An 18,775-nucleotide genomic window follows, 5' to 3' on the forward strand; every position below is an offset into this window, starting at 1 on the left:
CCCCCCATGCACCCACTGCTATCTCCAGGAAATCCGGTTGCCCGTTCAGTCCCTGCTCTCTGCCCACGGGGTGCACAGGGCCATGTGGCACGGGTACAGAGACAGCAGCTCCAGTGGGGACCTTCCAATCAGAACCCCTGACCAGGCTACTGGCATTTCACCCCGAGAAGAAAAGGAGACGCAGAAAGCAAGCAAGCTTTGAGGGCGCCCACAAACCTCCCCCGCACGTCCTCACTCCACCATTCAGCCTCATTTCCATGCCGCTAAACCCACAGAGAGGACCCTGAAGATTCTCAGTAGAAAAGATTAAATTGTATTCACTCCTGTTTAATCCCCAAATCGGGAAAGGAGGCTGGCACATTCTAGAAAGATTTGTAGGAAGACTTTTTTTTTTTTTTAAAAAAGCTGCTGTCTGATCCATCAGGGCGATCAGTTCACCAGGAAAGAGGACCCCTGCTCCCCAGGCCCCCGGATCCTGGTGTCTTGATGTTTTTTCAAAAACAGCCCTTTGAGCTGCGCCAGCCCCAGCCTCCCCGAAGGGCACGGGCCCAGCTCCCCATCTGCAGTTCCGCATTTAATTCTTTGGTTTCGGGAGCCAAAGTCACGCATGGCAGGCAGTGGTTGCTCCCACAACACATTATTTTCTCCTTGTCTTTTAAATCACCCGGGCCACCCGGAGTGCCACTTTGCGGCTGGCAGGCTGAGCCCGGACTGCGTGCAGACACACAGGCTCCTACTGGCTGGGGACACTGCTGGGTCCAGGAGAGACCGGGCTGACCCCGCGAGGGCAGGTGGAGGGGAGAGCTGACAAGTGAGCCCCCTGCCCCATGATCACGCACCACAGTGCGGTCTGATAAGTGTGGGCAGAAAGAGCAGCCCCCCTAAGCCCCACCATGTACCACGCCACTCCACGCCAGGATGTGCATAAAACGATGGAGGCCAGAGAGAAGAGGTGCTGATATCTGCCAGCCCCTTGGGAGGTGCCAGGTGGGCAAAGCTGATTTCTCAGCAGGGTTCCCGCCTCTGGAAGCCCGCTTCCCCGGCTGAACGCTTTCTGGCTTCGCGCCAATCTCGCAGACCATTTCTTCCTTCTCGCCAGGTGCTTCCTCCCTCCCTCCTGTTCAAAGGGTTTTTTCCCCCCAGGTTCTTCTCTCCCACCCCGCACCTTTCTCAGCCGGGCTCCAACGAGTTCCCTTTTGACACGGGCACTACCAGGTGTTTTGGAAATCCAGACCCTTGGGGCTAGTGGGTCTCTCTTGGTCTCCCCCGGTTGTCCCCAAGTCGTGTTATGTTCCCCAGGCCCAGGACTGCTGTCTTTCCCCACACCCCCTGGACGCCCAGCCACTTCTCTGCCGGCAGCCCAGGCCAAAGGTGTCGGCGTCCCTATTCTCCCTCTCTCTGCCCCTTTGCCCCCGTCTCCTCCTCCTCCCGTCCGACTCTCTGGTTCCAGAGCTTTTGTAGCTCTCCCATCCCTCTCCTTCACCCACATGCCAGGTCCAGCCGCTGGCACCCCTTGCCTGGCCAGCCGAACCAGCTTTCACGTGGCCCCTCCCCGTGGCCCCCATGCCTTCTCCACATGGGACTGAGGTTCTCCCATAATGCCAGAGGCCTTGGCATGGCCCGTGCGTGTGTGTGTGACCCTCCGTGTGCACCCCGCACACAAAACTCCTCCCCTGCGCGCAGCATTTCTCAGCCCGTGCCAGGGCCCGAGGCATGTGGCAGAGGGCCCCTCCCCCCTCGATTCCTTCTGCTTCCCCAGTGCTCAGAGCCCCTCTTCCCTACACTGTGACTTACGGGCCGGGTGGCACCCACACAGGGAGCAGCCCAAGGCAGGAGCCCGTCCCAGAGGTGGCACCTCCTGTGCCAGCGAGCACTGGACACTTAAACCTGATGGTTGATTTGAGCTCAGAGCCTTATTTTGGCCTTAACTTTGGGACTTCTGCTGCACTGAGTCTTAATATACGTCCTCCGCCTTTTTCCTCTTGGCCTGACTCAGCTGTCAGTCACAAGACAATGGGGGCTGTCCTAGAAACCGACCCCCCTCTCCTTTCCTTGCTTTTTCCCCCTGCTTTTGCAGAGTTTTCAGGTGGACGTGACCATGGGTTCCCACACTACCTCTTGGGTTGGCATAAAACAGCCCTTGGCCCACCACCCTTGCAGGCTAATGTAGGGGGGTAAAATCTGACGGGGTCAGGCGAATTTTCTAGACTTGCTCCCTGCGGTCCAGAGAGCTGAAGTTCGGGGAGGGGCGGGGGGCAATCCTGGCTTCTTCCCTTCCAGCTCAGAGCACCACGCCAGCGCAGGCGAATATTGTCTCTTTTAATATTCCCTTTCATTCGAGCCCGGCTTAGCCAGATTAACATATTTCATTAAGGGTTCGCTCTGCCTTTCTTCATCAAAGGTTTGAGGATGCAAAATGTTCTTTAAAAAAAATAAAGGCGCGGGGACTCCTGGGTGGGGAGTATCGCCCCCTCCCCTGCTTGCTGGGAGCGGCCCAAGAGCCTTTGGTTATTTTATTTTATTTTTTTATTCAGGAGCCCCTTTTTGCTGTGGAGGGGAGCAGCTTGGAGCCCAGTCATGGCTGCAGCACGTAGGTTCCTGCCAAGACAAGCTGTCTCCGAGGGCCCCACGCTGCCACATCAAGAAGAGATTCCCGGGGTCACACCCACTGGGCATCCTACCCCCACGCCGGTTCCCCTAAGCATCTGTAACCCCGGCTCTCACCGAACACCCGGCCACACTGGGCTGGCGCCTGCCAGGGAGGCAGGGTGTCGCTGGCTCCGGGAGAGGCTGCATCCCGGGCTCGGAGGTGTGGCCTCTGGGTACCCTCCCCACGCTGGTCCGGGGGAGCCCGGAGTCTGCATTTTTAAAGCGGCGCAGCGCCATCTGAGAGATTTGTGGGGACCGTGCTATTTATCATGCAGCATTCATGTATTATTACTCTGCTGCCTGGGGCCAGGAGGAGTGAGCAGGAGCGGATGGCTCAGAAAGGGCAGACGGCGTGATTTCCCTCGGAAAATTAGTACAAGGAGCAACATGGCGAACAACCTGGCAGAGACACCGTTGGGGCAAAGAGCGGGGTCAGGAGCAGATGGTCCGGGCCAGGACGGGGGTGAGCCCAGGCGGGGGGGGGCCGAGGAGGGGGCGCCTGGAGCGTCGGGATGGAGCAGGTTCCCCGGGCACATCTCCGCTAAGCCAGGCACTGTCAGCCTTCCCACCGCTCCCGGGAAGATGTGGGTGTCAGTCCATGCGCCACGTGAAGGGGGAGCGCAGAGGTTCCGACTCTCGGCTGACCCCGCCTCTCCCCCAGTTGGGCAACGTCTCCCCCACAGAGGGCGCTGCAGTGATAGGGTGTGGTAGGTGGCAGGCTCGGTGAATCTGGGGGTGCTGGTTGGTTCCGGGAGGGGGGCAGCAGGTCACATACATTTGGGACCCTCTCAAGCCCAACCTCCTGCTCTGAGAACGGTACTGGTCTGCTGTGTGCAGGAAGGGGCACGTGCCTATGCCACCCCTCGCCGCCCCCACCCTCTCTCCTCAAGACACTCGCCCGCACCCTGTGGGTCCTGGGTCCAGCCTCACAAAATCCAGTTTGTGGCACATTCATGTGGCTGGACAGCACTGGGCGTGCTACATGGGGAGGAGAGTATGCATGCACACAAGTGTGCATGGTGCACGTGTGTGCTGTGTGAGAGCATGTGTGTGCATGGTGCACGTGTGTGCTGTGTGTAAGGGCATGTTGCATATGCATGTATGTGTGTGTGCATGTGCATGTGGGTGCCTGCCTGCACGTCTTTGCACCAGCCCCATGCGACGCTCCAAGGGCGACCCTCTGTCTCCCTTTCTCTCTTCTCTCCTTTGACACACGGCTGTGCCTGGTGCTGCAAACAGACAGACGGATCGTGTATTGATGCTGGCAGGTCCCTTGGGACCGTCAGAGGCTGCCGCATGAGGGGTTTGATTGAGAGTGGGGAGAGGAACTTAGAGTGGCTAGCGGTGGCCACCCCCCACCCGCTAGAGCCTTTCTCTGCAATACTTGTACCCAGGCACGAGAGAAGTTGGGTGAGGCCACCCTTGTCCCCGGCTCCCAGGCAGGGCAGTGGCGCTGTGCTCGCGCCCCGGCCCGACCCCTGCTCATACCCCGTGGGGCTCCGTGCACGAGGCCAGCGTGGAGGGCCGTCCAGGAGCACACCAAGGCCCACAGGGGGAGCGGCTGGCCCTCAGCGCTCCTGCCCCTGGGATTTATTTTCTGGGTGCAGAGTCATGCGCAGGGGTGAGTTAAGAGCTGGGCTCTGCTCCCTCCCCTGCCCAGCCAGGGGGACCCTGCTGGCCCTGGGCTGGGCTGTGGCAGTTCCTCAAACCACCAGGAGCCAGAGGGGCAGGGCAGGGGTGGGAGGCAACGTGGCCACGCTCTGAAAAGCGCCTCTTGCCCGCAGCCTCTCCTTCCACACAGCTGCCCAGATGTGCGTGCGATGTTCTCACTCCGCCCGGCTGAGCAGGAGCCCCCGGGAAAGCTGTGCTCACACTGCTCACATGGGCCCCTCTGTGGTGTGTATGTGTGTGTGTGCCTGTGTGTGTGTACCTGTGCATGTGTGCACATTGTGCCCATGCGTGTGTATGTCTATGCACCTGTGTGTGCCTGTGTGTGTGTGTGCCTGTGCGTGTGTGTGCCTGTGCGTGTGTATGCATCTGTCTATGTGTGAATGTGCGTATGTGTGTGCGCATCTGCCTGTGCCTGTGTATGTGTGTGCCTGTATTGTGCATGTGTGTGTGTCTGCCTGTGCATGTGTGTATGTGTGTGCACGTGTGTGTCTGTGTGCCTGTGCATGTGTGTGTGTCTGTGCGGGTGTCTATGTACCTGTGTGTGCTTGTGTGTGTGCCTGTGTGTGTCTGTGCACATGTGTGTGCCTGTGCGTGTGTATGTGTCTGCCTATGTGTGTGCATCTGCCTGTGTGTGTATGTGTGTACATTTGTGTGTATGTGCGTGTGTGTGCCTGTGTTGTGTGTGTGTGCGTGTGTGTGCATGTGTAGCATACATGGGGCAGTGACAGGGATGGGGGGGGAGGCTCTGGAGTTTCAGCACCCCCACTGTGCCCTGGACCCCTCTGCTATCTCCCTGCAGGAGGGATGCAACAGCCTCGGTCCCCCCAGACACCCTCCTTCTACCTTGACAGACAGGCTCGTCCATGTCCCCCAAGCTCAGAGAGGCTCTCAGCAGCTCTCAGCAGTCCCGTCAGGAGACCCCTCTGAGCCCAGGACACTTTCCCACCTTACCCTGTGGGCTGGGCCCCTTTTAGGACCGGGCTCCCTGCAGTCACAATGTGCCCGCCGGTGACCAAAGAGGTCCGCCCTGCTGCACCCAGGGTGGAGTCTGGACCCCGACTCTTCTCACCCTCCAGACCGTTCCCGTGGGGAGCGCGTGATGTTGGAGAAGCCAGGAAGAGCAGCAGGCGGACCCCTACAGCCTGGCTGGCTGCTCGCCTCACTGGCGCACTCAGCACCAGGAGCTGGGGAGGTGGCGCCAAGGACAGCGCCGGCCTCTGCGTGGCTGAGGCCCTGGGTTCAATTCCAGGCACTGTCCTGCCCACCCCACAAAACCAACGACCTTGATGTGCAGCCCCGTCGTTGGGTCGGCCTGGAAGCCAGCAGGGTGGGGCCCGGTCAGCTCACGAGTGAGACACCCATCCACCAACCAGCCTCCGGGCGAAAGAGGGCAGGGGGTTCTGGAAGCTTCCAGGGAACACAAGGCGAGGAGGGGCCTCAGCTGCTTCTGAGCTGCTCCCTGCAAACGAGGTTTCTCCCAGGGATCCTCAGGCAGGAACCCCCTGGGCTCCACTCAGTCCCAAGGCCAGAGCTGGCGCCCTGGGGCAGGCGCAGGGAGGAGGAAACCCCCAGAGCAGCTGTCCTAGGGAGTCCCTCCCCTGGGGGCCCACTCTCAGCAGCAGCAGGCCTCAGCAAGGACCCCACGGCCCTGAACCCGGAGAGCACACGTCCCAGCCTGCCCTGCACTGACACCAGCGCCCCCGCCCCATCCCTGGCTCGAGCACGTGGGTGTCGGCGGGAACCCAGACCCTGTTTCCCACGGCTCAGGGAAGGAAGGGGCTGGCTCCCTCCGCCCGCTGCTGGGGTCTCTCCACCAGCGCCCTGGGCGTCTAGTTGGACCCGGGGCACCGCTGGGGAAGCCGCAGGGCCCCCTGCCCGTGCGCACCCACCTGACTTGTTCTTGTACTCGATGTCGAAGCCGGTGATGATGCTGTTCCCGTCGAAACGCTGAGTCCAGCGCAAGTTCATGCTCCGGGCCTTCACCTCCCGGATCTCCAGCTCCGGGGGGTCGGGGGGCTCTGGCGGGCGGGAGGCCACGTGAGGGCGACAGCAGGGTCACCTGTGGACACCCTCCCCCGGGGAGCCGGGCAACGGGCCGCCTGCCTTGTCCCCTCTCTGCGGTGGGAGACCACACGCCCCAGCTTTTCCGCGCTGGCCCCTGCCTGTCCTCCTGTCCTGGCCTCCAGCCAGGTGCTCGCTACCAGCTGGGACCCCCGAGGCAAGGCTTCTGTGCTGGGGGGTCGGGCCTGGGGGGCGTGTACCTGGGGGGGCGCCGCCTACCTTGCACGGTGAGCTGGATCAGGCCCCGGTCCTCCCCGTAGGAGTTGATGGCGTGGCAGCTGAAGAACACGGAATCCCCGCGGTCGGCCGGCTGGAGCTGGGGAAACCGGAGGGGGAGGAAAGTGAGGAGGGGGAGACCTTTAGCGAGGAAGTGGGGTAGGGGGGCTCTACCTGGGGGTGGGGGGCTGGCGAGTGCTGGGCCTTGTCAAAGGCTCTGCAGAGGCAGAAGGTAGGAGAGTCCAGGTGGGAGTTAAGGGGGCTGAAGGGGGCTGAAGGGTCTGCAGTGGCCTGAGGGGTCTACAGGGGGACTGAGGGATCTGGAGGGGGGCTGAAGGGTCTGCAGGGAGGCTGAGGGATCTGCAGGGGCCTGAGGGGTCTACAGGGGGGCTGAGGGGTCTGCAGGGGGCCTGAGGGTCTGCAGGGAGGCTGAGGGATCTGCAGGGGGCCTGAGGGGTCTACAGGGGGACTGAGGGGTCTGCAGGGGGCCTGAGGGTCTGCAGGGGGGCTGAGGGGTCTGCAGGGGCCTGAGGGGTCTACAGGGAGCCTGAGGGGTCTGCAGGGGCCTGAGGGTCTGCAGGGAGGCTGAGGGATCTGCAGGGGGCCTGAGGGGTCTACAGGGGGACTGAGGGGTCTGCAGGGGCCTGAGGGTCTGCAGGGGGGCTGAGGGGTCTGCAGGGGCCTGAGGGTCTGCAGCGGGGCTGAGGGGTCTACAGGGAGCCTGAGGGGTCTGCAGGGGCCTGAGGGTCTGCATGGGGGCTGAGGGGTCTGCAGGGGCCTGAGGGATCTGCAGGGAGGCTGAGGGATCTGCAGGGAGCCTGAGGGGTCTGCAGGGGCCTGAGGGTCTGCAGGGGGCCTGAGGGTCTTCAGGGGGGGCTGAGGGGTCTGCAGGGGCCTGAGGGTCTGCAGGGGGGCTGAGGGGTCTGCAGGGGCCTGAGGGTCTGCAGGGGCCTGAGGGTCTGCAGCGGGGCTGAGGGGTCGGGGGAGGCTGAGGCCTGGAGGGACTGAGCCCGGGCTCCGCAGCCCCGTTACTGAGTCGGGTGTTGACCGCTGCTCTGAGAGGGGCAGCGAGGTTGGGCAGCCCCGGGGTGGGGGGACATAGGCAGCGCCCCAGAGTCCACATCGCCTCCCAGGGCTGCCGAGGCCACGGCGGCCGGCGCCCCCTTCCCGAGACGGGCTCACCTTCAGCGTGGACACCACCTCATCGCCATTGTCCTTGGTGGCGATGGCGTAGCGCATGACGCGGTCGGGGTCGATGACCGTGTCCCCCTTCTCCCAGCGGATGATGATGGGCCGCTCGCCGCGCGCCGTGCAGTTCAGCTCCTTGGCCTGGCCCTTGATGGCGATGGTGGTGTTGGGGTGGGAGGTGATCATGGCCGGGACTGCAGGGGAGGGGGGCTGTGAGCTGGGGCCTCTGCCCCGCCCCTCTCCGGGGACGCCCCCCTGGGGGTGTCTGTGGAGGGCCGAGGGGTGCCTGAAGCCCGGTCCCCTGCAGTGCCCCTGACCGATGGCCCCTCCTTACCAGCTCCGAGACCCCAGCCCTCAAGGGACCCAGGCGCCTTCCCTGGGCTACTCAAGAGGTGTGACATGGAGTGGTGACCCAGGAACAAGGCACGGACAGCGTGGCTCACTGCTCAGCGCCTATTGCCCAGCGCCTACTGCCCACAGCCCTACTGTCCACCTTCCTTCCTGTCCACCTTCCTTCCTGTCCACTGCCCTTCCTGTCCACTGCCCTTCCTGTCCCACGGTTTTTCCTATCTCTTTGTTGGTTTAGTCCTGGTTTGGGGGCCACACCTGGTGGTGCTCAGGGTTAACTCCTGCTCTGTGCTCAGGGATCAGTTCTGGTGGGCTCAGGGGGCCCTGCAGGGGGGCTGAGGGGTCTGCAGGGGCCTGAGGGTCTGCAGGGACTGGACCTCAGCCCTGTGCAAGGCGAGTGCCCTCCCTGCTGTCCTGTCTCTCTGGCGCCTCTGTGGCTCTTTGTGAAGTCAGGGCACGTATGAGCAGGCTTGCGCAGTGACCAGCGGGTCCCCTGCAGCCCACAACCCACAGCCTACGGCCCACGGCCCACGCTGGGCTGAGGAAATTCCTAGGCCTTCCGGCTAGGTGGAGCCACTGCACAGTGGGTGCTAGAGCTGGTGATGGCTAAGTGTGCAAGAAATGCTGAATTTAAGCTAGAAGTTGGTGGGAGGCAAGAGGGGCTGCCCCCTCCCCTACAACCCTGGAATGCTGCATGGGCTCTCCTCAGCCTGGGGGGTTCTCTGGGTTCTGGGGCCTGGCCTGGCCCTGCAGTCCCGGAGCTTCGAGTCCCTGGCTTTGCAACCCTCCGGGAGGCTGTGGAACCCACCAAATGCAACAACGCTCCCTGGGCTGTCCCTCCTGGTCACCGCACATCCCTCAGTCACACAGGTTCCCCACACGCAGGACAGAGAGAACAATCCAGAAGCACTTTGGCCCCATTAGGTTCTGTGGGCACTGGGGAGGGGCTGGGGAATGGGGGAGGGGGCACGGCTGCCAGAAAAATCCAGATCCCCCTCTCCCAAATTGGAGCCTCTCTGCCATTGTGAGGTTCTGTGCCAGGCTTGGGGGGAACACAGGGGACAGAGACAGGGTCCCAGCCTCCTCCGGGGAGCAGGGGAGGGAGGGAGAGAGGGGGGGGAGAGAGAGAGCGTGCGCAAGAGAGAGAGCGAGAGCGCATGCGCAGGAGCGACGTGAGCGGCGTGGGTGAGACAGACCTCGGGGGCCAGTGTGGGGATGCCGGCTGGGGTCCCTGCAGCAACGCCCCCAGAAGCCTGCCTGCCATGCGTGGCTCGGTCCCAGGGGCAGCCCTGGCCCACACCCCCAGCCCCAGCTTGTCCAATAATGAAGCAGATAAATTTTATAATGCACGGCATTACACCAGCATATACAATAAAACACGCAAGACAAATAACGAGGTGCGAGTTATAATGAAGAAACGCCCGCAGTCAGAGACATCCGAGTATGAATTATTGACTAAGGTTTTACACTCTCAAGGATGTGCCGAGGACTGGTTTTCCATCAAGGATTTGCATAATTCACTCGGAGGAACCTGGGCGGAATGTAGAGTAATGTCTCACGCCAACAAGTCGGGGCGCGCGGCCCAGCCCCACCGCTGCTTCCTGGGGGCTGGGGCGGAGGGCAAGAGGCACACGGGCACCCACGTCCCGCTCAGTGTCAGAAATGGGGGTGCTGGAGACCCAGGCCTCAGGCTGAGGCCACGCAGGAGAGAGAGAGAGACGCGGGCTGTGGGGGTGCACAGGGGAGAGGGTGCGGGGTGGAACCGGGGCACTAGGCAGGGTGGGAAAGAAGGATAGGAAGGCCTTTTGTTTTTTGGGTATTTTTGGTGGGGCGACACACCCAGAGATGCTCAGGGCTTGATTCCTGGCTCTGTGCTCAGGGATCAGTCCTGGTGGTGCTCAGGGGACCACCATATGGGGTGCGGGGGGTCGAACTTAGATCGGCCCTGTGCAAAGCAGCAATGAGAGAGAAAGAGAGAGCGATTGAGAGCGTAGCCCAAGAAATGCCCCCTGGCTCTCATGCTTCTCTCCTGTTCAAAGGACACACACATACACACATACACACACACACACACACACACACACACACACACACACACACACACACACACACTGCAAGCCTGGCTGTGCCAGGCCATGCCACAGACACAGAGCCCAAGAATCACAGCGTCGGCCCCGGTCACATTCAAGCTGACAGCCACAGAGCCTCATGGGCTCCGGAAACGTGGCAGGTCCAGCAGGGGCATGCCACAGGCGAGAGGCCTGACAGCCCTTGGGTGACCAGGGTAGACTGAACGTTTCAGTTCACCCTGATGAATCTCGCGGGGTCCTTGGGATGCTCAGACCTGGGGCAAGGAAGAGTTTAATTCCACCCGCAGTTGAGTCTGGCTTGCGCGTCCTAACGCCGGCGTGGAGCTGCCCCAGACGCTGTCTCACTCATACACGAAGACGCTGAGGGGCCCAGAGCAGGGATGGGCCCAAGGTCATCCTCCTGGCAGACAGACGGTGCTCAAAAGTGGGCAGTGTGGCCGGAACGATAGTACAGCGGGGAGGGCACTTGCCTTGCAAGCCCCATACTGTGACCTCCCATGACACTGTCACATCCTCACCGCAGACACGCACAGGCTCTGATGGTCACCGTGGGGCAGTGCCCAGCAAGGGGGACCTGCAGTCCTGCCACACCTCTGTGCTCTTTCACCCCCATATACACATACTCACCCATCCACACTCACACTCATACACATGGACACTCTCATACTCACACTTGTACACACACACACACTCACATGTACAGATACTCACATATCCATACTCACATGCACACACTCACACCCAGGCACATGGTCCCCGCTGCCTTGGGACTGTGGCACACGCTGCATCCAGCGGCGCCTGGCATTCTCTAGGCACGACTCCAGGGCACAGGAAGGGTCACTGCTCCTGGCCCGAGGGACGAGGAGTCTCTTACCAAGCCCTGACGCCCGGTGGGGGATGCTTCCCCTCTGGGCTCAGTGATCTCCCCGGCCACGAGCAGCACCTCGGAACAGCACCCGGCTGAGCCCCTGATTCTTCAAGCGAGGAAGGGGGGGCGCCTGGGTGGCCCTTCTTCCCGCCTGCTGCCCGAGCTACCGTGTTGGCAAGGACTGTCCCCTGCTGCCATCTGTCAGCTGGCCCCGGCACGCACGGTCTCTGCACTGGGGAAGGGGCCATGCCTGCAAAGCGGGGACTTCTCCGGGCAGAGAGGGCGACCTCAGCAGGACAGGCCTTGGGGACTGCAGCTTTAGGGGTGCCGGTGAGGGAGCCCGAGGGGGGAGGGCACGGCCCCCCGGGAGGCTCATGGGGAATGGAATGACAAATGCTAATGGCAGCTGCAAAGGCCACTCCGTGCTCCAATAGGACACAGGAGGCTTTAATGAGCCTCCGCTCCACACTCCTGCCGTGTAATTCAATTAACAGCCTGGGAAACCTAATTTCTTTTTACAAAGCGAGGCACGGGGGAGATTCTCCAGGGACCAGGGAATGGGGTAGTTTCAGGGCGCGGGGCATCGAGGAGACCCAAGTGGGTGAGCCACCTGCCCCACCCCCCTTTTGGCACGGCCCCTGGAGGTGGGGTGCCCCGGAGGGCCCAGGGAGGCCTGGGGCGAACCCACCTGGCTGCCTTTTCTGTTTGTGGTTTTTTGGGGGGTCTTTTCAGGCCACAGCCAGTGATTTTAGGGATTACTCCTGGCTCTGCACTCAGGAATCATTCCTGGCAGGGCTTGGGGGACCACATGGGATGCCAGGGATCGAACCTGGATCGGCTGCTTGCAAGGCAAATGCCCTCCCCGCTGTACTATCACTCTGGCCCTGCCTTTTCTGTCTTTTGCACCACACCTAATGAATGCTCGATATTTGGGGGATCAGTGCTGGGGGGTTCACTCCCTGCTTTACAGGGGCCACGCAGCTGGTGCTAGGGATTAAACGGGGTCTCCCACGGGGTCTCCTAGGTGCTCTGTCCTGCGTTTTCACCTGGTCACTCATTGGCCTCCATTCAAGTCTCACTGCTGTTTCTATTGGCGGAGGGGGGAGGGGAGTCCACACCCGGCAGTGCTCAGGGCTGACTCCTGGCTCTGTGCTCAGAGTTCACTCCTGGGAGGGGCAAAGGGACCACATGAGGTGCTGGGGATCGAACCAGGGTGAGCCGTGTGCGAGGCAAGTGCCCTCCTGGCAGTTCTCTTCTTCCAGCCCACGCCCTGCTTCTTGGCCGTGGGTGGCGACTCCACAGAGCCCCGAGACTGATTGTGGACCCCGTGGGAGACTGGGCAAGTCAAGCTTTCCTATTTGGGGGGGGACCAAGTAAATCTCCCAGCGCTTCTCTGAGGCCACCCTGACAATGGCTCCTTCGGAGGGGCTGTTCAGTGTTAGGGCCTGAGGGGAGGGGGCTGCTCGCCCTGTCATGCTGCAGCCCCCAGGGCCACCGCAGGAGCCCCTTGGGCCACCACGGCCTCCTGCAGTGGTGCTCTGTGGCCCCGAGGGCTGCACTGGCGCTGCTCGAGGGCCCTGCGGTGCCAGGGATGGGCTCTTGCGTCTCTCCAACCCGTAAAGCGTATCCGACCAAAACGTGTACCGCCCCCTCCCAGTGGACCCGAGGCGCTCCTGGCTGTGCTGGCCAGCGGTGCCTTTCCCGGGAGAGAAGGGGTCAGCGTTCGGGAAGCCCCCGGGTCAGAGACAGCCCGACAGGCTTCACACGCAGGAGGCCCGGGTGATCCCTGGCACCACGGCGGGCCCCTGAGCCCTGGCTGGGCCAGCAGCAGCTCCTGAGCACCAGCGGGTGTGGCCCCAGAGAGGAGCCAACCCTCTCTCCTAGCGCCTGGCACCGGGTGTGGCCAAACTGGGGTCAACGACAGAGGCCACAGTGCCCGCTGGGAGCCTCCACCTCGGGCACCGGGGCCCCCCGGACACTTCCTGCCTCGGACTCTCCAGGGCCGTGTCTCTGTGCTGGGCCAGAGCTCCGAGCATTGGTCTCTCTGTCCTTGCCCTGGCCAGCCTGGCCCGGCCCCTGGGTCCCCAGGGGGAAGGTTCCCCGAGGGCAGGAGCGGCCCCCTCCGGCCACCTCCAGCTCCCCTTGGAGGGCAGAGGAAATCCTTTCCAGAGAAAAGACACTGTCACAATCCTGTGACCATCCCGTCTGTGCACCGACTCGCAGGCCAGCTACTGTCCCCTGAGGTCCACCTGGACCAGCTGCTATTTACATTTTAATTTGAAGTGAGAGGCTGACAGATTTTAAAGCACCCAGAGAGGTACCCGCTCCTTTCCCACCTGCTGTCGCCGCAGGCCCCTGTGCACCACCCCAGGCTTGAAAATTAGTTTCGGGGAGCCCAGAGCCTGACCCAGGGACCCTGACCTTTACACCTGCCACCCCCACTTCTCTGGGGACCCCCGCTCCTAGGCTGTCTCCTTGAAGTTTGTGGCCAGGGCCTTCATTCTTGCCAGGGAGGAGCCCTGGGGACTGTCCCCCCACTTCATGGCTCAGAGAGGCTCAGCACGTGTCTTAGGTCACACAGCTGGTGGGCGGCAGGAAGTGGACTGACCCACAGCCCCGACAGCGCATCCGAACCCTGTGTCCTCTGCTCTTAGCCTGGACTCTGCCCAGGCCAGGGTGGGGGAGGGGAGAAGCAGAAGGAGATGAGCCAGGAGGCGGGGTGGGGGCGGGAGAGCCCACCTGCCTGCGCCCCCCATCCTGCGCCTGGGAGTGGAGCTCAGCTGCTGTTTCTGACAGGTCCCCAAGTGGCCAGGAAGGAAGCCACGGTTCTGAATTCCCACAGGAGGGATGTGTGTGTGTGTGTGTATGTGTATGCATGTGTGCGTGTGTGTATGTATGCATGTGTATGTGTATGCGTGTGCGCGCGCGTGTATGTATGTGTGTATGTGTGCCTGTGTATATGTGGGTGTATGTGTATATGTGCATGTGTGTATGTGTGTGCGTGTGCACATGTATGTATGTGTGTCTATGCATGTGTATGTGTATGTGTGTGCGCACGTGTATGTATGTGTGTGTCTATGCATGTGTATGTGCGTGCGCACATGCATGTATGCATGTGTCTATGCATGCATATGTGTATATATGTGTGCATGTGTGTATATGTGTGTATGCACGTGTATGTATGTGTGCATGTGTGCGTGTGTGTGTGTGTGTGTGTGTGTGTCTGGATGGGGTGTGTAGCACTTGCAGGAAGTGGCTCAGGACAGCCAGTGTGGCTGGGAGAGGCTGGCTGAGAGGGTGGAGAGGTGCGGGGGGAAGCTGTGCCCCAAGGATGCCTCAGAGTGAGCCCTCACTGCTGTGGACACGTTGCCCTGCCTCTCTGGGTGCGGAGGCTTTTCTTCTTCCTTTACTTTGCGCATGTGTGGGGACCTCCAAAAGCAGTGCCAGGAGACTCCAGGGCCCTACTGGGCTGGCGGGTCACTGCGCGCCCCGCTGATGTCTGTGTCACCCGCGATGACCCGGCTCAGCCCTGCGGTGCCAGGTGGTGCGGGGGATCAAGTCCAGGTCAGCCTCCTGATGGCCGTGCCCCCTAACTCCTGACCTCACACTGCCCTGACAGGGTTCTCCCCTTTCTCTGGCACTAGGGATCGAACCCGGGGCTCCCACTGCAAGGCTCTGAGCTCCAGTCCCTCAGCTATCTCTCCAGACTCGCTTCCATTTCTTTTTCTGTTTGTTTTTCGGCCTCGCCCAGCAGTGCTCAGGGCTCTCTCTTGGTTCGGGGCTCAAGATCACTCCCGGAGAGCTTCAGGGACCACACGGGGTGTCGGGGATCGAACCCCATGTATACAGCCATGTGTAAGACAAGTGCCGTCCCCACCGTGCTACCTCTCCAGGCCCAGAACTGGCTCCATGTCATGGGCCTCTAGGCTGGGGGAGAAGCAGGGCGTGGAAAGCCCCGTCTCCCCTCCCAACCTCCCCGTTCACCAGCACCTCGGGTCAGGATGAGAGAAGGGTGGCAAGGTGGGGGCTCTTCCCCTCGGGCCCCAGGGGAGGCACCGGACTCTTCCAGGAAGCCCTCTGTCCAGAACACTCAGCAGGAGCCTGCCTGAACACAGTGTGCACGGACAGGAGGACCTTCCCTGGCGGCGTCCTCGCCCTTGTCGAGGAGAACCCCCCTTTGTTTCTGCACGGATTACACGCATCCCTTAGAGGGCGGGCGGGGCCCTCCCCAGCCCAGCCCCCATGCCCCCTCCGCTCCCCAGGCTCATGTCTCCGCTCCTTGTTAACAAGATCCCGACAGGCACAGAGCCGTGTTTGGCCGTGGGAGATAAGCCGCCACAAAGGGACACCGTTGGCACGTGGGGCGGTGGGCCGTGGGGCGGGGGGGGGCAGCTCAGTCCACGCAGCGGCTCGGGGCTTCCCCGGGGAAGGGCTGGCGGGGCGGACGGCCGTCTGGTGCCCGCTCCCTTCTTGCCGTCTGAAATCGGGGCCGTGGCATTGTTAATTTGATTGCACCCACTCTGCTTGTCTCCTCTGATTAGCCAAGCTCCACCTAAAGCCTGAGATTAATCCAAATTGCAGGGCAGCAGTCTGCCTGGGCACAGAGGGCGGGTGGGCGGGGTGCCCGGGGGGCTGGGGGCTCGGGGGCCGGAGCTGGCCAGTGGCCACGTGGGGAGTGGGGCCTGGGGGGTGGGGTGGGGGTTGTGAGGGGAACGTCAGGCCCGAGGGGGAGAGGGCTGAAGACTTGGTGACATGGTGGGTCCTGGCTGAGACGGTCTCATTTCTCCTGCTACAAACTGGGGTGAGCCTATTCTCCAGGCTGCCTGCCAAGGAGTCGGAGTCCAGCTTCTGGGGGACGCCGGGGGCACCAGGCCCGCCCCTCCCTCTTCCTCCTTTTCCTTCTTTCACTCCCTCCCAGGATGCTAGAAAACACGAGTCTTGAAACAGGGAAGAGTGAGCAAAAGCTGTAAGATGCATGTGCCCTGGTCACTGTCTCCATGAGTCATGGCATAAACCACTCCCGACATGTATGCATATTAGTATGTGTGTGTGTGGGGTATCGTCTGGGCCTGTTCTAGAGGTAACACTCAATGTGACAGCCCTACCCCCCACAACAGCAGAACCCCCCCCCCGGGCGAGGAGGAGCAGCCGTGAGTGCCGCCCCTCTGCTTATGTGGCAGCACTCGGGGGTCCTGACTGCAAGCACCCAGCCTGGTGGTCTTCTGCCTCTTGAGTCCCTGAGGGGCTGGTCGGGCCCATGGACCTGCGGTGCCAACTCTGCACGAAGAGGTGAACGGTGCTGAGCTGGGACTTTGCCGGGGGCCGTGGCACTCCGCCGTGGCAGCAGGCAGCAGCCTTGGGCACCAGGCCCGGCCCGTGTAGGCGAGCATGGCTGGCCTGGTGGTCACACGCTCCGGAGCATCACGTCGAGGCTGCCTGCTGGGTCCCCACAGGCAGGGGAGGGGGTGGGCCGGGAGAAAGGAGATTGACTCTGCCCCCAGAGTCCAGAGACCCTCACGGGCCGGGCGCTTACTCTCCTGTCTGGGAGGTGCTGAGCCCTACTGCCAGCACCACTGCAGCCTCTGAGCCACCCTCGGGGGCCCCTTCTGGCACTTTTGTGGTCTCTAAGACCCCGAGACAGGGCTGGGGACTGGAGGAGGGGGCGGAGCACATGCACTGTCTGTGGGAGTCCTGGGTTTGGCCGTGGAACTGCCCCGGCCAGCAGATGTGCCCCTAGGTACCGTTATCAGCCCTCCCAAAGGGCCGAGGCCCCACGTGGCCCCTCTGTGCACTGGTCACTGGGTGAGTGTGGGTGTGGGCACCTCACCACCTTCAGACTCTCTCTCTGCACCCCTGCCAACCCCCACCCCTCGCCCTAGAGGACACGCTGATGGCAGGGCGTGTAAGGAAGTCAGACTGGAGAAGGTTCTAGAAGTCGGCCGTGGGCTATTTTTTGGGTAACTGGGGTGTGGTCTAGAGAGGGATTTGTGGGCTCTGGATGGCCCAGTGGGAGAGCAGAGATGCCCATGGGGGAGGCACCCCACACCAGAGCTCCAGGGGTCCCCTCTGCTCCCTGCAGGCCCGCCTCGGGGCTTCAGATAAACACAGTAGCCTTTCCGAGGTTCCGTATGCGGATGACGCTGACGGTCAGCTGGACTCAGGGACAAGGGCTCGAGAGGCATGCCCGACATGCCAGGGGCATCCCCGACACGTCCAGGCTCCCAGCTCCCCCGGCCGCTTTCCTGGGGCGAGGCTGAGCAGTTCCTGTAGCAGGCTGGAACCGACTCCAACTGGCCTGACATTTTGCTAAACCAACAAATCAAAACCCAGACCAAAGAGCCCTTCTGGGCCTGACTGGCTGCGCTGGGCTCAGGACAGTGGGGGCAGGTGACCTCTGCACACTGGGGCCCTGGGTGGGGATTCGCTCCAAAGAGGGTCCCATTCTCCCCATGGGTCAGCGGGCAAAGTTGCCGCCCCCTCAGACTGGTCATTGTGTGTCTGGTTCAGTTGAAAAGGGAGGGAAAAGGCCGTTCCGGGGAAAGTGGCTGTTTCTGCTCATGACCCTGATTTTCAGCCCGGCTTTGGACGGTGGCCTGGTGCCCTGCCGTGACCCGGTCACACTGCCGGAATCAGATGGAATAGACGGAACTCAGTGAGCTGTGCGCCCACCCAATGGTCAGACTCTCATCCGGGCCTGTTCTCGCGCAGATGAGGAAACCGAGGCCCAGAGATGGGGACGCTCAGCTGGTGCATCACAGAGCCACGACCAGCTGCCGGTTCTCCCCCCCACCAAACGCTCAGTCTACAGAGGCCACTTGTGGTCCCAGCAGGGAAGGGACCACCCAGGGCTGCCCCAGAAGGGGCCGACCTCACAGGCAAGGTCTGAGCACTTGGCAAAGTGTGTGTGTGGGGGGGGCACTGGCAGGAGTGGGGGTCAAGACTGAGCTGACCCCAGCGGGCAGAAGGACTTTCTCTTTTTTCAGGGAGAAGGGGGTGCAGTCGGGCCTGCTTTGCTGCCAACCTGCACGTCCCGGGGTGGGAAGCCACGTGTCTGCTCGGACACACCCTCGGCCACTTGTGACGCCACGGAAGAGTCCACACTGCCTGCGGCCCTGACCACCCTCCCCGCTCTCTGGGCTCCAGGCACGGTGCTGGGGCTTGGCATCGGGAGGGGAAAGGCTCAGAGACGGGGGGGGGGCAAACGCTTTGCAGGTGGGGCAGATTCAAGCAGCAGCACGGCAGGCCACGCAAACACGCTCTATTGAGAGTGCTCAGCGGCAGAACCCCCCAGCTCTCGCTCCACCCCCCCTCCCCACCCCCGTCACCCCTCAGCAGACACCCCGAGTCCCCGTGCCCCCACACCTTCCCGCTCTGTCACCCCCTGCTGGAGCTTCTCACCGGCCTCCTCACCCCTCCCGGCAGACACAAGAGCCTTCGTGTGACTTTGCTCCTGGCCCCGATGTTCACGTTCACGCCAGCCCGAGTCTTCCTGTCGCCTGCTTTCTCGCTTCCTCAGTCACCCGGCATCTGGGGCGTGACAGCTGTCTGGGGCACGTCTCGCTCCTCTCGAGACTCGCGTGTTCCTAAGAACGGCAGCTCTGCCGCACCTCACAGGAGCGCCGCGAACAGCGCCGGGGCGCGTGTATTTTGGGCCGAACACTGAATTCATTGGCATAAGCGCATC

The 18,775-nt window shown here is 62.3% G+C and overlaps 1 protein-coding gene across 1 annotated transcript in view; it reads right to left on the minus strand.

The window, feature by feature from the left end:
• Positions 1-18,775, minus strand: part of DSCAML1 (DS cell adhesion molecule like 1) — a 227,405-nt gene that overhangs the window by 34,402 nt on the left and 174,228 nt on the right. The window contains exons 12-14 of the mRNA XM_055130810.1: positions 7,780-7,979; positions 6,601-6,697; positions 6,210-6,338 (exon numbers count right to left, since the gene is read on the minus strand). Coding sequence (XP_054986785.1) covers positions 6,210-6,338; positions 6,601-6,697; positions 7,780-7,979 — 426 coding nt within the window. The remainder of the gene's footprint in view (positions 1-6,209; positions 6,339-6,600; positions 6,698-7,779; positions 7,980-18,775) is intronic.

The sequence above is a fragment of the Sorex araneus genome, chromosome 3, assembly GCF_027595985.1.
Source record: "Sorex araneus isolate mSorAra2 chromosome 3, mSorAra2.pri, whole genome shotgun sequence".
In the NCBI taxonomy this organism is placed as follows: domain Eukaryota; kingdom Metazoa; phylum Chordata; class Mammalia; order Eulipotyphla; family Soricidae; genus Sorex; species Sorex araneus.